Here is a 19,838-nt window from a genome sequence, read left to right on the forward strand (position 1 = left end):
TCTTACCCATTTATTGAGTATAAATTCCTCTCTCGGGTCGATTCCTCCATTCTTCTTAAAAAAAATAAAAATAGCATTAATTGCGGCCCGCTATTATCGTTATTAGTCGCTATCGTGTTTTTTTACGATCGCAATAAATCGCTAAAGACGTGAATTTTTTTTACACCCAATATTGGTTGAATAGCGATGGTGGTAGGTGTTGATTTCGCTAAATAGCGACTATGATACCACTATTGTACTGTTATTTGAATCCATGATTGGTAATCCTAGGTAATTTTTTGAGATCGTTTATTATCTATATACTAAACATTTTCATTACAGTCTCTTATCGGTGTCTGCGAGTGTTCTTACTAAAAAGTAGTCCTGATTTGTCATAATTTATATTTTGCCAAAATCCATTTTCATAAATCTTTAACAAGTGCTTCACCATCTCACTCTTGGTCTAATTTGTTTTAATGAAGAGCATATTATCATCAGTAAAAAAAGGTAAGTGATCTTGGGCCTAGCTATACTAGTATACACCCTTATCATGTATTTGTCCCTCTATGCCTTTATAAGCATGCAAATAAGCCTTTAGTACAAATTAAGAAAAGGTAAAGAAATAAAAAGTCTCACTTTTGCAAACCTTTTTATCGGACAATAGTGTTAGTCATCTCTCCATTGAGAATAATAATGTACCTGATAGTTCTCACATAGTCCATTATAAAAAAATCCATTTTGAGTTGAAATCCAATTTATCCATCATAGCTTTTATAAAACCTTATTCCACCCTATCATATGTTTTGCTCATGTCTAGTTTAAGGGCAACGCAACATGTTTTCCTTTTTTTCTTATGTCTTAAAGTATGCAGCAATTTATAAGCAATAATAATATTATCAGTAATCAATATACTAGGTACGAAGGCATTCTAATTTTCACTAATGCATAAGGGCAAAACTTTTTTCAATTTGTTAGCTAATGTTTTAGCACTAACCTTATAAAAGACATTGTAAAAACTAATTGATCTAAATTAAGTCATTCACCTTGGGCTATATACTTTTAAGATAAGCACAATATTTGTATCATTTATTCCATATAACCTATTATCACCATTCAACACTGATAAATAAAAACTCGTAACGTTCTTATATATGATATGTCAATACTTATGGATAAATAAGGTAAGCAATCTATCTGGACTAGGCATCTTTATTGGATGAATTTGTATAATGGCTTGGTATATCTATTACTCCATAAACTCAATTGTCAACAGCTTATTCATCTTTATTGTAATACATAGACTAACTAGTTGTAAAACTTTTTCCATGTTTGGGTTTTCCTGGGACTAGAATATGTCTATGAAATAGTGCACAACTTTCATAATCACTTCTTGCTCCCTTTCATACCACCTCTTAACTTCATCTTCAAGCCCTACAATATGATTGTTTCTCTTCTATTATGATGCTTATGCATGGAAAAACTGGGTATTATGGTTTTTTTCCTTAAGCCAACTGACTTTGGATTTTTGTTGCTAGAATATCTTTTATTTCTTTAGAAGCCCATTGAGTTGTTTTTTTAATATCCCTCTCCTGTTGAATTTTTTCATCATTGACTAACTGACCTTATAGCATTTGAAGTTTTTGGTTGAGCCTTTCAATCTTCACGTCTATGATCTTGTATTTTTTCTTAGCCTACTTAAATAGCCTCTTCATCACATTTTTCATCCTTTTTTGTATGTCATCAACACCACCCTTTTTCCAACACTCTTTCACTTTGTGTTTGCATTCGTCTCCTTGACCTATATGGCCTCAAAATGTAACCACATAATTTTTTGACCATGGCTTTAGTTACCCCTTTAATCTTTAGTTTCGATTATATTGGGGCAATGATTCAAAACAAAGCTTGAAAGGTGTTTCATCAAATAAGATAGAAATCTCTCTACCCAGTTCGTATTCACCACGCAAAATCTAATCTTTTACATATCCTACTCTTTTCATTATTTCCCTTGCACCATGTAAACTATGCTTTTTCAAACCCCAAATCGAACAAACTGGTTTTTTTTAAGACATTTCTAAAATCCACCATTTGTCATTCTGGTTTAGTGTCCCCATTTTTTTTCACTATCCTACAAAATCTCATTGAAATCTCCAAAGTAAAGTCATACCCATTGGTTGTTTCTAGCTAGTCTTCGTAGTGTGTTTCATGTTCTTTTCTTTTCCTAATATTTGTGTCTCCATAAAAATCGATCAATCTTCATTTCTTATCTTCATTATTCGTGATCAGTACATCCACGTAATATTTGAAAAAATTCAGCAACTCCATTTTTATATATTCTCTTCACATCATTACAAGCCTTCCACTCTTTCTAATCGGGTCAACATCAACTATTTCATACATCTTGCATTTCGTTCGAACTCTATCTAATTTATTAACCTAAAAGATGGTTTTACTTATAAAAATCACCATAAGATCTTCTTTCTTAGTAATTTCTAAAAAGCCCAAATTGCACATGGGTTCCCAAGCCCATAACAATTCCATATAATGCATCTCATGGTTCTCGATAGTGAAAATTTAAAAAATAATGAAGTAGCAAAATAATGATCACTATTTTGCGGTAACGTTGATGTTTGTCATAGTAATTGAAAAAATATTAATGTCATTCATGATGGTAACAGCATGTCACAACCATAAAAAATGGCCTAATAATAAATAACAGCAAAAACGAATCGTTATTATTGCAACTCTATTTTTTGTCCAAAAAAAAAAAATCTCAGTTTTCATTTGAGAAAAGCCAAAAAACAAAAAACACAACCTTAATCAAATTCAAAATCTAAATTAAGATTAAGTACGAGTAAGTAAAGAGGTGGGGTTTTAAGTTTGAAAAAGGAAAAAGGTGCACCACTCAAGGGGAAAAAGAAAGAGAAAGGAAAAGAGAAAAGGTTGTTTTGAGTTGGGCAACAAATGGGGTAACAGCAAGTGATGGTTGGAATTGGAGGTGGCATTTCAAGTTAGAAAGAAAAAAAAGGCGTCGCTTGTGAGAAAAGAAAGAAGAAAGAGAAGCAAAATAGATTAGGGATTTGCTAGGAACTAAACGACATAGTTTAAAGGTTAAGAACAAAAAATATGAAAAACAAAATAGGACTTGGACCAAACCCATGCTATATTTTGACACAAAAGTTGCAACTTATTTGGTTTTTAGGCTTGTTGGATTTATGGTTATAGGTCTTAATATCAAAACTTAATTGAACAGTATTTTTATACTTTTTAGTTTTTTATTTACAATTTGTTCATTTTTAATTCATAAATGTAAAATATTTATAAATAAAGAGATACATTATTAATAACTAAATAAATGTAAAGCTGTTTGGAGTATGAAGAATCCTTATAATGACAAAAAATTATGAATATTATTTTTCTCATATAAATAAAAAAGTCAAAAAATTACTTTAAAAATTATTAAAATTTTTTTTTATGATTATAATTATAATTAATATATTTTATAATAAATTGTTTAAAATTGAAAAAAATTCACAACCGCGATGAACACAATGATCGTGATAACAATCGTTATATCCGCAACTGTAATAAATGCAACACAACTGAAAATGAGACCATTACCGTTAAATCCCTACTCGACAGGACTAATCACTAGTCTCCACTACTTGTTCCGGGCATTCTGCCCAGGTCACAACTTGGTCTTGTCTGCCTCTTTTTTCTGCCTTACCAATATCCATATCTTGTGCTCTATCTAGCACCCATTTCCTTTTCCCTCCCTCCATACCAGTGTTTCACGTGTTGTTTTTTGTTGCACGAGCCAATTGTTTCCATCTCTTTTTTTTTCTCTTTGTTGAAACAACTATTTACGTTGCATGGGTTTCTTGTACTCTTTCCTCCTTGAAACCTTCCCTTATTTCCACAATACTCTCACGTATCCCCTCCACCTTTTATGCACGGGCATTCACATTAATTTCTGAGATATCTTAAGAATAAGCCCTTGACAAATTGGATGCGGCTTAGTGAAAATTGTTTCAAAAATATTCTTTACATTCAAAAGTCTTTGTTGTGCCAGGCCTTTGTCGCCCTTTGGGCTCACTGTCAATCCGATGTCACCTCCCCCATTAATATTTGATCCCACATACAATATGATATCATCCAATTTTTGCTCCTTTTGCTGCTTTTGCTCAGGTACTACACGACCCCCTTTTCCAAGTGAGCTTCTCATGTCGTTCTTTGCTCTCTTACGTGAGTGATCTAAATCCCTTCCTCCCCGTATTCAAATTCCCATTTTCTCGCCCAAGAGTAAATCCTTCTGTGTAATCCTTGCCATCTTCCTGGGATTCAGCCCGCTTTTCTCGTTCCGTATCTTTCCTTTCTTCTGTGATACAATCCACTTCTAACCGCCACGCCGTCGTAGTACCACTGCCCGTCGCATTTCTTCCTTTCACTTGATCCATGTTTTTCCTCGAGAATTTTAAATCCAAGTTTGACTTATGTCCCCTGCCACTTCTTTCCCACATTGACTCCCTATGCTTTAGAGGCGAAGCCCTAAACCGTGCCCCATATTGTTTGTCGCCTTCCTCTCCTTATTCCGTATGTGATCAATCCTCACATTCATCCTCAACATGACCCAACCGATCACATAAATAACAAAAACTTAGGAGTCTCTTGTAGCTTAATCTTCCACAGAACGGACTTTGATTTCCCCCCATGGCTATCAGAACAGCCCCACGTAAGGGTTTTGTAACATCTATTTTAACTATGAGTTTGAGAAATCTCGCCCATCCAACCTTCTTTAGAGCTGCATCTATCTCCTTTAAAACCCCAATCTTCATTCCAATTTTTGTTGCCTACTCATGGTTTCTCATTCCAAGAGGCAGGCCATACACCCTGATCCAGAAAAACTGCTCTGTCAAACTAATAATCATCCAGTCTCAATTCCCCATCGTACTCCTTGAAAAGGATTTGATGTTTGTCAAAAGACCAAGGTGCACCTTCCATCACTCTTGCCTTATCCGTTGTTGTAGCAAACTTAAATAGATCGCCTTCTAGGTCTACAATTTTTGCTTGTTTTGGCAACCTCCATAGTAGTCTGAGGGTCCCTTCATGGCTTCTTTGTTACAGGGCCTCTGCGTGAGTAGTCTTCCAATTAGCCATGGTCTGTCCTAAACTGTTTCGGTTTGTCTTTTGCCTCCCTCTAACACCACGTGATCTTCTTCCTCCTCTGTTAATTTTAGATTCCTCCATAAAGAATCTGTGACATCCTCCATATCGGTAGTGCCGATCGAAAACTATGACTGTTAACTAATATCTAAGATCCAGAAAAACTACAACTGCCCAACTGCTACCATAACAGAGAAAACTAAAGCTAAAAACTAAACAAACTAAAAACTCTCTCAGAGATAGACCATTACCATGACCATCCTGAGACCAACTACCTTGTATACGAAGACAAGACTACTACTCTCCCATAGACTAGAGAGACTTAAAACCCGCTTTTTGGATTACACTCTTTGATTAAAATAAATCTTATAACAAAATGGATTTAACTTTAGTTTCCTTTTACGCTCAATATAGTATTGTTGAAAATGAGATAGCGAGTGCTTCCCGTCCATCGGAATGTTTTTTGGAAACTTGTTGAAAGGATGTTTTAAACCTTAATTTGATTAATAATTAAATAGTTTATTAATGTAATGAATTTAAAATACAATTGATTTTCCCTTTTTTTTTTTGAAAGATATGACTTTGTCAATTTGGCTTTCAAGATACTTGTTATTCTGTTGTCACACCGACTCATAATGATTCTAAGTTTAAGATTTTGTATATATAATTTTGGAATGCCAGTCTTCTATTCCAAGGCTTTGGTTCGATGGATAATAATTTAAAAAATGAACATGGAGTAAGAAAAAAGCGAGCAGATGGGAAATATATTTTTTGTTCTCATTAATATGCTCAGTAGTAAACATGAAAATGTGAAGGAAAAAAATATATTTTTCTCCTTCATTATTTGTTAGAGTTGAAAAATATAATTAAAAAATTATATTATTTTATTATGACAAAATTTCATTTCATTTTATTTATTTTATTCTTCTTAAATTAAAAAAAGAAAATAAGCCGTGGAGTTTTAGCTTGGCCACCAAGTCCTTTTCTTTAGATTCATCTTTATTTTTCATTTCCATTTTTTAGATAAATATTTCATTTATTTTTTTAGTTTTAGTACATTTATTTTCATATTCTATTTTCGTAATCTTTTATGGATAAAAATTTCATAAAATTTACAAAAAAATTGAAGAAATGTAAATTAGTGTTATCTAACTTTTCTTGAATTTCTTTTTATTTATTTAATTTTTTCAAATAAAAAAGAAAATGAGCTACCGAGTATCAGTTTGGCAGTCAAGGATCCTATATTTTTCTTTCCATTTATTAATGTATTAATTTGAAGTCCTAAAATTATTGAGATTAATTTATATTTTTAAATTAATTAAAATATAATGTAATAGTTATTTGTTAATGAATTAATTTTATATATTTTTATAATTAAAACTGGAATAAATTAAATTTTAATTATTAAAATTAAGAGTTTAGCATTTCAGTAATATATAGTTTATTGGTGAATCAATTTTATATTTATAATAATTATGTTATTTCTAAAAAAATTGATACAATTGATATTAATATTAAAAAGTATTGAAATTCATAAAATATAAAATTTAAGAAAAAAATTATTTATATTAATTTATAAAAAAAGACCAAGTCTATTTGTACTAAGTTAATCATTGAAGTAATTGTCTTGATGTGAACATAATTTTTGTTTTTAATTTTGTTTTGGCAGGGTGCGGATGAGAAAAAAAAAGAATTTTTATGAAACATAACAAACATAAATTCCATTTTGTTGCAACAAATTTTGTGATAAAGAAATTTAATTTGAAATGATGCCAAATAGAATATAAAAAGTTGAAGTCCAATCTTTTGAGACAAATTACCTATATAAAGTTTTAGATTATAATAAATTCAGACAATGCAACAAAAAACCAATAAAATTTCATTTTATTGCTCCGTGTGGGGTCAGATACTTCTTAATTCAACAACATTTCTTCTTAATTTATGCGTTTATTATCAGGTCACTTTAAAATCATCTTTTTCAGAAAAAATCGTCAGGGCGATTCTACTGCACACAGGTTTTTAAATATTACTCATCCACTGCACATTAAGGGTTAACGTATATATGAGTCTCTTAACTACCTTTTTTTTTTTTTATGGTTTAATATTTATAAAAAAATTCATCCCCAAATCTTTAATTTAATGATTAAAATATTTAAAAAGATATTAAAAGTTTAATTTTGAATCAAGTTTTCTTTTATTTTTGTTTATATTAAAATTTTACTTTCTTGATATATAAAAAAAATTATTAATAAAAAATTCATAATTTAATATTTTAATTTTGTTTTCTTCAACTGTATTATATTATTATTATAATATAAAATAAAATGACGATCAATAAAAATATATGTCGTAACAAATTATAATATTAAATTATAAATTTTTTATAAATATCAAATCATAAAAAATAATATAATTAAATGATCAAAATGACAAACAGCTAATTTCTCGTAGGATTTGTAGAAAGACGTGACCCAGTCATTTTCTTGAAGTCCACTCGATTTCCAGGTAGTTGATGATCAAATAAATCGTCTAACCGTTTCTCGTCGTCTAACTTTTCTATTTGTATGTTTTTTTAAAAAAAGAAAATTAGAAAATACTTTTTCTATTTCAATTTAGAGTCAACGAAAAAACATTCAACATAAAAAAAAATGTTACTACAGCCTAAAACATTCATTTTCAGATGATCTAACGGACTATTTTCATCAAAATCATTTGGTAGGTCCCACCAAACAAATACCATCCATTGATTTTAAATACTAACAAAAAGATAATGTTTACGGTAATGAAATGGTCCTTTCCTTGTTCTCAACGATAATTAATTATTATATATTTTATTCAGTACAATTTTCTTCCTTTTAGACTGACTTCAGACTTTTCGTCTCCTTCTTCCTCTTAACTCTTTTATTACACAGCAAAATGAAAACCCAAAGTAGGTCTCCTTGGATTTGTTTCTTTAGCTTCCTCCTTTGTAAAACTTTCCATATGAAGGGAATATTCTTCTCATAACCATTTTTTTGTCTTTTTGGTCCTTAGAATTTTGATTGGTTTTATGGGGAAATTTTCAAAGTTTGGTTCATGTTGTGGGAAAATGTTGAAAAGTATGGATTTTCTGAGTTAAAAGGGAAGTAAAAGTTTTTGCCGGAGGGGAAAGATTGAAGCTTGTTAATCTTGTTGGTGTTAGCTGAAATGGGTGGAAGAAAAAAGAGAGGTTTGATAAATGTTGATGAAGTTGTGGACTTTTTCAACAATATCATAGTGGAGAAACCTTATCTCCCTTTGTTGATCCCTTTGATTTTGATCTTGTGGGCTATAGAGAAATGGTTTTTCTCTTTATCCAATTGGGTTCCTCTTGTTCTTGCCGTTTGGGCAACTATTCAGGCAAGTTCTTCTCTCATTGCTATTTTTTTTTTTTTGATAAAATATGCATAGAATTAGTTGACACGGTGATGCTATTAGATTTTAAGTTTTCTCGTCTTCCTTCCTCCTCTAGTCCCGCCTAGTCAAACTTCTCTTCCCCACCTTCATATGGCCTGCTGGGATTTCTATTTTCAGCGTTCTAAAAATAATTACACTGTCTACATATTTGCAATTTGTTTTGATTTGTTTTTAAATCGCCAGTCAATGGTTCTAGCTGGAAGGAACATGGTGTGACAAGATTATATTTTGCAAGAGATATAGTTACTTACATAATGAGAAATTCATTTATTCTGGCACTTGATACACCACACGGGTCTTATCACTGCTGTTCTTTACCATGTCCAATATTTTTGCTTACTTTAAGCCTGTCCTTCTTTTAGTTGGATATTGAGATAGCTAGGCTTAGTCCTAATCCTCTTAATAGGTCAGGAGCTAATAGGTGTTTGGAGATTCATTCAGCTATGAAGGTAGCATTAAAAGATTTAGGACAACTATGTAAGTCCAATTGCTGTTTGCCCTCTTCATCAGGATAGGTGCCAATCTTTCTCTTTTCATCAATATATATATATATATTTTTTCCAGCGAAGATCTGTTGTTTCAAAAATTGGATTCCTAGGTAATGCTATAAATTGCCTGGTTTTCTCTAATGAGTTACTCTAAAGTCAAAATCTAAGCTCTTTAATTGTGATTGTGGCACATTCTTGTTACATTTTTCTTTTCGTCACTTTGGACTTGACTTGATACTAATAACTAGATTTTACATTTGAAAAGTATTTTCTAATATATAAAAATTTGAAAAAAAAAAGAAATACCTTAATATGTAGGAATTCACAATCTTCCCCTCCCCCCATCAACTGAGTGTGTTATAGCAATCAATATTGACGGTGACATAAGGTATTTCTCTTTAATTGCAGTATGGTAATTATCATCATCGAATGGTTGTTGAAGATTTGAATAAAAAGTGGAAGCGAGTTATACTAAGTACATCGGTACCTACTCTTTCCTTATTTTTCTACTGCTTACAAATGCATGTTATATCAGGTTAATCCTGTTCAATCACTTGGCTCTTTTAAACAGCCAATAACACCATTGGAGCACTGTGAGTGGCTAAACAAGCTTTTAATGGAGATATGGTCCAACTTCATGAATCCAAAGCTTTCATTAAGGTTTCAATCCATTGTTGAGGTGAGAATTGTGTATTATTTTCATTGGTTTTCAGTGTATGATTCTGCCTTGAATTTGTTTCTCCATATTTTGTTTGTCAATTTTGTGTATATTGAAAAAAATTTTGATTGATTCTTTCAAATGGTAATGATCCTTGTTGTCAGTCTTCTCTAGGTTACAAGGCTGGATGTTGTTAACTAATTTACTTGCTAAAGTTTTTGGCAATTGTTGTGAGGGCCTATGATCAAATCCCACCTTCTTCTTCTCCTTCTCCTTCCTTCCTATTTCTCCTAAGAAAAAAAAAAAAAAAAAGAAAAACAACAAGAAGCAGCAGAAGAAGATAATGGCACTTATATTAGCATGTGGTGAAAATTTAGAAACTTCTTCAGCAGACTACACTCTAACTGAATTTTGGTGAATTTGATTTCAATCTGTTAATGAATTTAGTCTCATCACAGTTCCTGTTTTAAGTATGTATATCTTATTAAAAACTTTTGAGATCTTTGAACCAGAATTTCTTCTAGATTAACATATTGGACATTGGATGGCCTGCTCCGAAGACACCTTCACCTATAAAAAAAAATATGTATGTTTATATGAACTTGGAAATGCTTAAATTTGCATCCAAATCTCAGCTGTCAGTGGTTCCATTAATAGACAAATTGAATGTTCTTCTAGTGTTCTTTCTACCCTCTGTTACCTCTCTCCAGTTGGAAGGGAGCATGACAATAGGCAAGACAAGAATTTCTGTCCCATCCCATCTTGCTCTAATAAGAGGGTGCTACATGCGACTATGCCAGAGCCATCGTCATAGTAGCCCTTTCACCTAAAACTATTATAATATGAGGTGGTTCTTGGGCCTTTAAAGGACCATTAACATTCTTGTGGGACAATGATGTATTCATTGCCACCATTGATTTTATTAAAACAGTAATGCTGAAATGAATTGCGTTCCTTTTTGTTACCATTTTTTTTGGGTATGAATCATGTAGATGTAAACAAAGAAACATTCATGGAGTCTATTACACCAACTTACTGTAGTAGAAATGAATGTTGTTTTAATAAAGTGAGGTCCCCTAATCCTTGTGGAATTATTGAAAAACTATCATGATGTTTCTATCTATACCAAACATTAGTGTCTAGCATATCACATGGTATATATTAAGAATCCAACCAAAAACCACTTTGTAATACATAAAGAGGTCCAGGTGGAATGTAAGGCCCCAAGAAACCTCAAACTTAAATCTAAAACCAATTAATGCATATTATATTTGAAGAAATAGTCAGTTGTGCTTCTCTGAGGTAACAATAGCCGTAATTATTTCTTAAACCAAAGAGAAATATGTGCAGACATTCTTTAACATCTTATTTCTTCATTAAATTACTAAGTGATTTTTCTTCCATGCAGAAACGCTTGAAACATCGCAAATCACGGCTTATTGTAAGTGATAATTTTCATTCCTTTTTTCTGGAAAAATGTTCTAGCTAACAGTTTGAGTCTTTTGATTGATGTTAATTGTATGCACTTGTTAACCAAGGAGACTATTCTTCATGTAGGAAAAATTAGAATTGTTGGAGTTTTCACTAGGTCCAACTCCACCTTGCTTGGGTCTTCATGGGACTCGCTGGTCAACTTCTGGTGATCAGGTTTGGATTCTGGTTTCACCTTTACAAATTTAATAATAACTTGTCGTCCAAGTTCATTTTCTTTTATTGTTCATTACTATGAAGAAATAAAGGGAGGTTGATATGAAAATACAGAGGCTTGGCTCTGTTTTTCAATAGCTAATGTTGAGCAATTAATTGTTCTATCAGGTTGATATTTGTCATCACTGTTTCCATTCTCTGTAAAGTTAATCATGTTTCTAGTATTTCAGTGCTTAATTTACAGTAGTTATGTTGTGAATTAAAGAATCAGTCAATGATGTTTTTAAAGAAACACTTTGCTGTTTGCGTCATCTGGTTTTAGACTTGTATTTTATCTGAATCAAACGAGAAACAGCTGGATGAATTATCAGCCATCACTCTGTTTTTTTTGTTCACTTTTGTTTTCTAAAATATTTTTTGAGGTGGGAAAGAAAGTGAGAGAAAACAAGCCTAAGAAGAAAGGACAGGAAAAGATAATACCATCACATTAAACTGAGTGGGGAGGGAACTCTAAACTGGAGAAACAAAAAAGAAGTATAAAGATACAAGTAAAATGAGATGTCTGAGGTAGGTAGATGAAGCTACTTTTACAGGGAACAACAGTGCCGCTTATAATCTAAAAGACAACAAGAAAAATGTTTTGAAAGTACAATTAAAGTGGAGTGAATGAGAGAAAAAAGAAAGAAAAATGTGAGTAAATGGGAGAGAAAAAGACCAACTGACTTTGTATTGTTTGAATTATGAAGGCGAGATGTGCTGTGCAGTTTGGTTACGTTAGATAGATGTCAAGGCAAGAATAAGAAAGAGAGATTTAATCATAGATAGTCAGTTGATGTTAAAGAAGTGGGATTTGTTTCTAAATAGTTAATTTGAGGTTAAGAATATGACAATGTGGTTTTCTTTTATACCAACCACTAGTAAAACTTTAAGGTGCTTTTTTCTTACCTCAGGTTAATCAAATATTTTTGTTTTCTGACTTCCACCTATATAAATGATTCTAGCTATATGATGGTATAGAGTACCAAAGGTTTATCTTATGTTCTAGTGACGTAGGTTACCTATAATTGTTCTTCACTGATGGAAGGAGGCTGTGAGCCCTTTCCTTTTGATTGCTGGAATCACCAATCTGTTCTTCTGTGAAGATAACTGATAGGAGTTGCTCCAACTAGGTAATAAGGATTACTAATTCAACTATGGGTCATGACTAACATAAAGAAAATTGTAAAGGGTGTCAAATGGTCTTCCAAAGAAAAGAAACAATTTACACCTGGTTTATCTATGCTTTTAGAGTGGGACAAGGAAATATTTTACTGCAGTATTTGGTAATCTGTACCAACTCAGTTTGATACTAGATCTTGTTTTATACTTGATAGTATTGCTTTCTTGTAGTAGTTTGGTCTTTCTCTAATGGTGTATATTCTGCCGTCTGAGCAGTCAAATATATATAATCCTCAGAAAGAATCTCTTCTTCTTTTTGACAGCGAGTTATGCGCTTGGGTTTTGACTGGGACACAACAGACATCAGCATCATGTTGCTTGCCAAGGTGGCCAAACCATTTTTTGGAACTGCAAAGATTGTTATAAATAGCCTTCACATCAAGGGTGATGTACGTGGAACAACTTCCTCTTGGCATCCCTTCTTTTTTTTTATTTATTTATTTTTTGGCCCTTTTATAGGACAATGAAATCTTATATTAAAAGTTGATCTATTTGATGGATTGATTTGTGGTTCTAATTTTAAAAGTCTTCTAATATGCAAAATTAAGGATTTTTTTTTTAAAATTTTTTATGAAGGCTTCTGCTTTATTAATTAACTATGTTCATTTTTAACTGATTTTCCTTATTCCGTGTTTGTTTTGACTGTCTTGTTTATGACAAGTGATTGGACTTACTGTTTGATTTCCTTTTATTCGTTGTCCAAGTTACAGAATGGGAGGTGACTTCTATTATGTATGGTCAATTCTACTAAAGCTTTACATGTTTGTAATCAAATCATTGTTATGTCTTTAGAGCTTTGAAATATGCATCTTAAGTAATGGCAATTAAATTTTGATGATAAAAGATGAAGGAAACCACACATAAGTAATAAGAGTGCCAAAAAAAAAATCATTTTATTCATTCAAAAATAGTATGTTCTTTTACTCATTTTTTTAGTTTCCTTTACTGTTGCTTCATACATCAAAAAGCTGTCATCCAATTCACTACCCTTATTTTAAAGTTGAATAGATCTACTATTCATGAGTTTTAAATGGTATTGACCCTCCACATGCCTAGATTTTGATCTACTGATATCTTAACTTAATTACTTTCTGCAGCTTCTCTTGATGCCTATTCTGGATGGGAAAGCAATTTTATACTCGTTTTTATCTACTCCTGAAGTAAGGTTAACAGTTGCCTTTGGCAGTGGGGGAAGCCAATCACTACCTGCAACAGAGCTGCCTGGTGTTTCTTCTTGGTTGGTATGTTTCTTTGATTTCTCTCTCATTGTTTTTTATTTTTGCAAGAGAGGATTAACTTAGAGAGCTACAATTTCTATAATAAAAAAAACGACATTGATGCTTCAAAACTAGATGTTATAAACCTAAAAGAGGAAAAAATTAGTTTCTTCTGATATGTTTTAGAATAATCAGTTAGTTCTATTTTGAATATTTTCACTTCCTCATCTGTACAAATAATGCTTCCATTTCAAATTGCTAGTCCTAACATTTTTCTCAGACTTATGCTCACTATGAGTCATAAATCCTTCGAATATATTGTTTCAAGACCATCAGATCATTCCAATAATTTAGCTCTTACTTTCCAGTAGTGGGCTAATTTTTACTTTCATTTTTCTTGATGCAGGTTAAACTTTTGAGTGACACCTTAGCTAAGACAATGGTTGAACCTCGCCGTCAATGTTTCTCATTACCAGCTGTAGATTTAAGGAAGAAGGCTGTTGGTGGTATTATTTATGTGACAGTCATTTCTGCAAGTAAACTTTCTAGGAGTAGCTTGAGAGGAAGCCTATCAAGAAGGCAACCAAGTTTTGCTGTAGATGGTTTACAAGAGTACTGTGAAGATCAAGATCTACAGACATTTGTTGAAGTTGAGTTAGGAGCATTAACCAGAAGAACAGATGTGAGGCCAGGCTCCAGCCCTCAATGGGATTCAACATTTAACATGGTTTTACATGATAATACTGGAACTGTTCGATTCCACCTGTATGAGCGTACTCCTGGCAGTGTGAAGTATGACTATCTAGCAAGTTGTGAGATTAAGGTAATGTCAGAATTGATGCTAATTTTACCAAAACTTCCAAAGGCAAAGGTTGATCTATGACTTTAGGTGGTTTCTGTATGGTGCAAGTGAAATGCATGCAACATATATTGGACCTTGGGACAGCTCTCGGGAATAAAATTTTCTCAATGTTACAGATGTCAGATACTTCTTTTGCTTTGATATGTTAACAAGTAGCTTAGTCGCATAATTCAATTTTAATAGGAGGTCTAGATTTGATAAGTAACCTGTAATTTTCTATTATGCTTATGGCTGGTTTTCCTGTTTTCAAGCTTCCAACTTTTGAAAAGCAACTGATGAATTTGCCAGAAGAACATTAATATATTCATCTGACAACCTTTTAATTTTCAAGACCTTTTTTATGATCATAATCTTTTGTGGCACTGGCAAGTTGATTTCCTTTTTCGCTGTTCCTTGAGCAGATGAAGTATGTTACAGATGATTCGACCACCTTTTGGGCAATAGGACCAGAGTCTGGTGTAATAGCCAGGCATTCTGAATTTTGTGGCAAAGAAGTCGAAATGGTTCTTCCATTTGAAGGGGTCAATGCAGGGGAGGTACAGTGTGATGTACTTTTCTGCTTCTTACTTTTCCTCGATAGACATAATTATTGTAAATGAAAGAAAGGGATGGGATTCGTAAGAAGAAATATTATGATGATGAGTTATGTTCTATTTAAGAGATGTTTGCTTATGTCATAAGTTAATTGTCTAATGGAGATATCTTGGATGCATTTTGGGTCCAGGAAATGATTGCCTGTTGCTTTGAAAACCTTGCTGGTTGAGGACTCAAATCCTACTATAATTGGCATCTTTGTGAATAAATCAGCCATAAATCTCTATACCTCTGGCTGACCAACTAAGATTTGCTACTGATAAATTTAACAAGGATGACGAAATTGTTGCATATGAAATATATCTCCTGAATCTTTGGTAAATCTTTTGTTTTTATTTTTCATTACCAAATAGTAATAGTTGAATAAATTAGTTTTCCGTTTCAGTTGGGATTTAGTTTGCTTTTCCACACTAATGATGCGGCTTGCCAACCAAGGGTTTGTTCTTGGTTTCAATTTTGAATGAATACTATAAATAGTTGATGTTTGAGGTATGTGTATGTGAATTTCTTTAGTAGAGAAGTAAAATAATGAAATGCATATTTGCTGACTACTGTTCTCTTGTCCATATACATTTAGCAGTTGGCAGTGAGGTTTGTGGTAAAAGAATGGCAATTTTCTGATGGTTCTCTTAGCTTCAACAACTTCGTTGTCAGTTCACAACCATCGCTGAATGGTTCGTCAAATTTCCTTTCAAGAACTGGAAGGAAAATTAATGTAACTGTTGTGGAAGGGAAGGATCTTATTACAAAAGACAAATCTGGAAAGTGTAACCCATATGTTAAGTTGCAGTATGGAAAGGTAGCTCTTAATGTTGCTGTTGAGGTTGCAAGTGTGATATTACACATAGACATAGTAGAATTAGTTATCCCTGATCTTTGCCATGTACCTTCTTTTCAGGTTCTCCAGAAAACAAAGACAGCACATTCTTTTAATCCAATTTGGAATCAGAAGTTTGAGTTTGATGAAATAGGAGGTGGTGAATACCTGAAGATAAAATGCTACACTGAAGAGGTCTTTGGAGATGACGGCATTGGTTGTGCACGTATAAGTCTTGAGGGACTGATAGAAGGTTCAGTGAGGGATGTGTGGGTCCCTCTTGAGAAAGTGAATTCCGGAGAACTAAGGATCCAGATAGAAGCAGTTAGCATCGATGGCTGTGAAGGATCAAGGGTAACTACTTATTAAGTGAAAGACCAATTCTTGTAATCTTTCTACTAGAGAAAAACAATAGTAGCGTTTCTAGTTCACATGTTCCTTTTCTAATTGCATAAAAATTTGCAGAACTTACAGAAAGGAACATGGAAACAGGGTAGTTTGAATAGCTCTGGCCGTAAGAAACTTATGGGGAAAAATAATTAAAACAAAAAACTATAAATAATGTTTGAGATTTAGGTTTAATTGTCTGACTTACAGAAAGAAAACTATGAATACATGCATACATGTGTTTGATGAACGTGGTTTTGTGCATAAGTGAGAGCTGGGTAGCACTTTAAACTCACCTGTTTGGCATGTCTGATGTAGTGTAACTCGATTGAGAAGCAAACTTACAATTTCTATTCTTACTAGTTGATTGTCTTCTATATCAAGTGTGCCTATGCTAATATGTGTTCCTCTTTTCTTTTTTCTTCAAGGGTTCTGCATATCCTGGCAATGGTTGGATTGAACTTGTGCTTGTTGAAGCAAGAGACTTAGTAGCCGCTGATCTAAGGGGGACAAGTGATCCATATGTGAGGGTGCAGTATGGAAACTTGAAGAGACGAACGAAGGTTTTGAGACAACATGATTTTGAAACAGTTGCATTGCACTTTTGCTCTGATAAAAAGAGTACTTGAATGATACATGTTTATTATATTTTTAATTTTACTTTTTCCTTTGTTTCTTTTGAATTGTATTCCCTTTTTGTGATTAATAATAACTACATGATCTTTCTCACCTCCTCACTTCCATCCTTCATCAAAACAGGCTGTATCTTTTCCCTTCTAAAACTTCTATTAAATAAAAAGTGTTTTCAGTAGCAATTGGCATGTTTATTGTTGTATATTATATATTATCCATATTCTGCAAATGAATTACTTAGATTATAGAACTCTTCTATTACCTTTCAATTTTTTCTGTTGTATCCTGCATGCTTCAATTGTTTTTACCTGTTCCATGGATTTTCCTTCAGGTTATGTACAAAACATTGAATCCTCGCTGGCATCAAACTTTGGAATTCCCTGATGATGGTAGTCCTTTAGAGTTGCATGTGAAAGACCACAATGCCTTGCTACCAACATCTAGCATAGGGGATTGTGTTGTAGAATATCAGAGACTGCCACCAAATGAGATGTCTGACAAGTGGATACCGCTTCAAGGGGTCAAAAGGGGAGAGATTCATGTTCAAGTTACGAGAAAAGTTCCAGAACTAGAGAAGAGACCTAGTCTGGACCCTGAACCATCTTTAACAAAAGCTCGTCATATATCAAGCCAGGTGAAAACATGTTGTTGGTGTTTATTTACATGGCCCTTTATTATTCTATGCACTATGATTAAATTCCTTTTCAAAAATTACATGACTAATAAAATATGGTGGAAGTATTAGAAACTGCACTTTTTTTTATAAAATGAATTATGATCTGGCAAGTTCAACCTCAAGTTGTTTATATTTCTGTCAACAAAGTATGTAAAGGCCGATTTTCACTGGGTTTTACTAAGCTGTTTGGACTTGGAAATATTACCACTATAAACTATAAACTAATTTTTATATGTTCAAATTGGATTATCAATGTTGGATTCTCCTAGTTTTCTTTTTTCTATATTGCTTGTTAATATAGAATGTAAGAATGGCCAACAGTCGTGTGGTCTGTTTGTAGAGTGTTGGACTATAGTGATCAGGGATCAATTAAATCCCAGACATCTCAAGTACCAAAAAAATAGAATGTAAGAATGAAAAAGGAGAGATGAAATTTATTCCTCAGTTATTAAGGCATTTTTTTTTTGTTCATCATTAATCACTGCTGAACTATGCTTGTGATAAGATCGAACAGTGTCAAACTCTGACATATTTTGTTTGATATGTGTTTGTACAGATGAAGCAAATGATGATCAAACTTCAATCTTTAATTGAGGATAGCAACCTTGAAGGAATCTCAACTCCATTGAGTGAACTAGAAACTCTTCAAGATATGCAAGAAGAATACATGGTACAGCTTGAAACTGAGCAGATGCTTCTACTCAACAAGATAAAGGAGCTTGGTGAGGAAATTATGAACTCATCACCTTCTCTAACCAGAAGACTTTCTCGAAGTTGAGGCAAATCTTTACTTTCTGAATTTACACGTTAAGATTATTTTTCTACCAATAAAGTTTTGCTTAGACAGAAAACCTTATAGGTAAGATCATGTATACCACACTTACCTAATAATCATCATAGAACATTCCAGCTCCCTTCTGTGTAGTTGTATATGGGTGCATAATCTATTTTTTGGCAGCAAATGAAGAATAGGCATCAAGCTTCATAGTACTTGCCCTACTTTTGAATATCTGTTGCTAAGCAATGTGGATCTATCTTCCTGTTTAGCAAGCATGCTACATGATGGACAGCTAACCAAGTCATTAGAAGATGTAATGGTGGGTGATTTTTCACCTCTGTGATGCTTATGAAGAAAGAAGAATCTCAATCGCAAGAACATTGGATCTTGATCTTTGTGTTTAGATGTTAAGACTGTCTTAGTGCTCTCCTTTTTTTTTTTTTTTTAAACATTTCCTAGCTTGTAGATGCACTCGCAAGGTTTCAAGTAATTTTCGACCTATAAGTTTCCTTCTAAAACAGTGATGGATGCTGCTTTTTCATTGAGCAACTTACCATTGGGACTGAAGCATATTATTATATAATTGTTTCAATTAAGGTATGTATTGTTACTTACGATATTGGCAGTCTAACAAGCATCTATGCTGCAAATATTGAATTCACCAAAGTTGTACGTTTGTGGAATGCATGTTTGAGCTGAAATTTGTAGGTGAACTCTGTGGTTATGCAACCATCGCAAATGGCTAATGCCTCTTCAAGTGGTTCAAATATGCAAATGGTAGCCGGGTTGAAGTCTTAAATAAATTTGATTAATTTAGGCTGCAAGTCATAAATTCCAATAATCATAATTTAATACCTGATACCTCAAACCAAAAAAGTAGAAAGGGCATTTTTTTTTTAAGGCAAAAGCAATATGCACTAATAAGCAATACATAATCCATAACTAATGGGAAATTTTAATCACAGTGAATAATGCTTACATCCAAATATGTGAAATAAAAGAGGTTAGAGGTTACAGCATCATCTATTAAATAAGTTGATATTGAATACTATAGAGATTTTTAATTAGAAAATACTTTAGAGATTTACTTGAAATTTTACATTTGCTTCCATGATACCATAAAATAAGATCAATTAGACATTATTAAAGGAAATAAAGAAAAATTTGGACTCCAGTGTTTGATAATACTTTTCTTTATAGTATTTGAAAGGTTTTTTTTTTTTTATATGAAAGTATTTGAAAATTAAGTATACAATAAAAATATCGGTACAACTATATAAATTAATTTA

The 19,838-nt window shown here is 32.6% G+C and overlaps 1 protein-coding gene across 6 annotated transcripts; it reads left to right on the forward strand.

Moving 5' to 3' along the window:
- Positions 1-7,996: 7,996 nt before the first annotated feature.
- Positions 7,997-19,164, forward strand: LOC111289347 (synaptotagmin-5-like). 6 transcript variants are annotated; one of them, XM_089768084.1, is made up of 14 exons: positions 7,997-8,517; positions 9,471-9,545; positions 9,634-9,741; positions 11,129-11,161; positions 11,278-11,367; positions 12,849-12,974; positions 13,683-13,826; positions 14,209-14,625; positions 15,066-15,212; positions 15,839-16,057; positions 16,157-16,429; positions 16,891-17,025; positions 17,427-17,729; positions 18,328-19,164. In XM_089768084.1, the coding sequence occupies exons 1-14, from the start codon at positions 8,326-8,328 to the stop codon at positions 18,547-18,549; spliced, it is 2,484 nt and encodes an 827-aa protein (XP_089624210.1). In that variant the 5' UTR covers positions 7,997-8,325; the 3' UTR covers positions 18,550-19,164. The 6 variants fall into 6 exon arrangements, with proteins under 6 accessions (XP_089624210.1, XP_022736055.2, XP_022736056.2 ...); XM_022880320.2 differs by having other exon boundaries at positions 15,066-15,200; positions 15,836-16,057; XM_022880321.2 differs by having other exon boundaries at positions 15,066-15,200.
- The last annotated feature ends 674 nt before the right edge of the window (positions 19,165-19,838 follow it).

This window comes from Durio zibethinus, chromosome 11, assembly GCF_047325235.1.
Source record: "Durio zibethinus cultivar Kanyao isolate XHJ-2024 chromosome 11, ASM4732523v1, whole genome shotgun sequence".
Taxonomy (NCBI): domain Eukaryota; kingdom Viridiplantae; phylum Streptophyta; class Magnoliopsida; order Malvales; family Malvaceae; genus Durio; species Durio zibethinus.

Coding starts and splice junctions, on each gene's coding strand:
- LOC111289347 (XM_089768084.1), top strand. CDS start 8,326: ATGGGTGGAAGAAAAAAGAGAGGTTTGATAAATGTTGATGAAGTTGTG. Junction 9,546..9,633: donor GAGTTATACTAAGTACATCG/GTACCTACTCTT, acceptor TCTTTTAAACAG/CCAATAACACCATTGGAGCA. Junction 12,975..13,682: donor GCCTTCACATCAAGGGTGAT/GTACGTGGAACA, acceptor TACTTTCTGCAG/CTTCTCTTGATGCCTATTCT.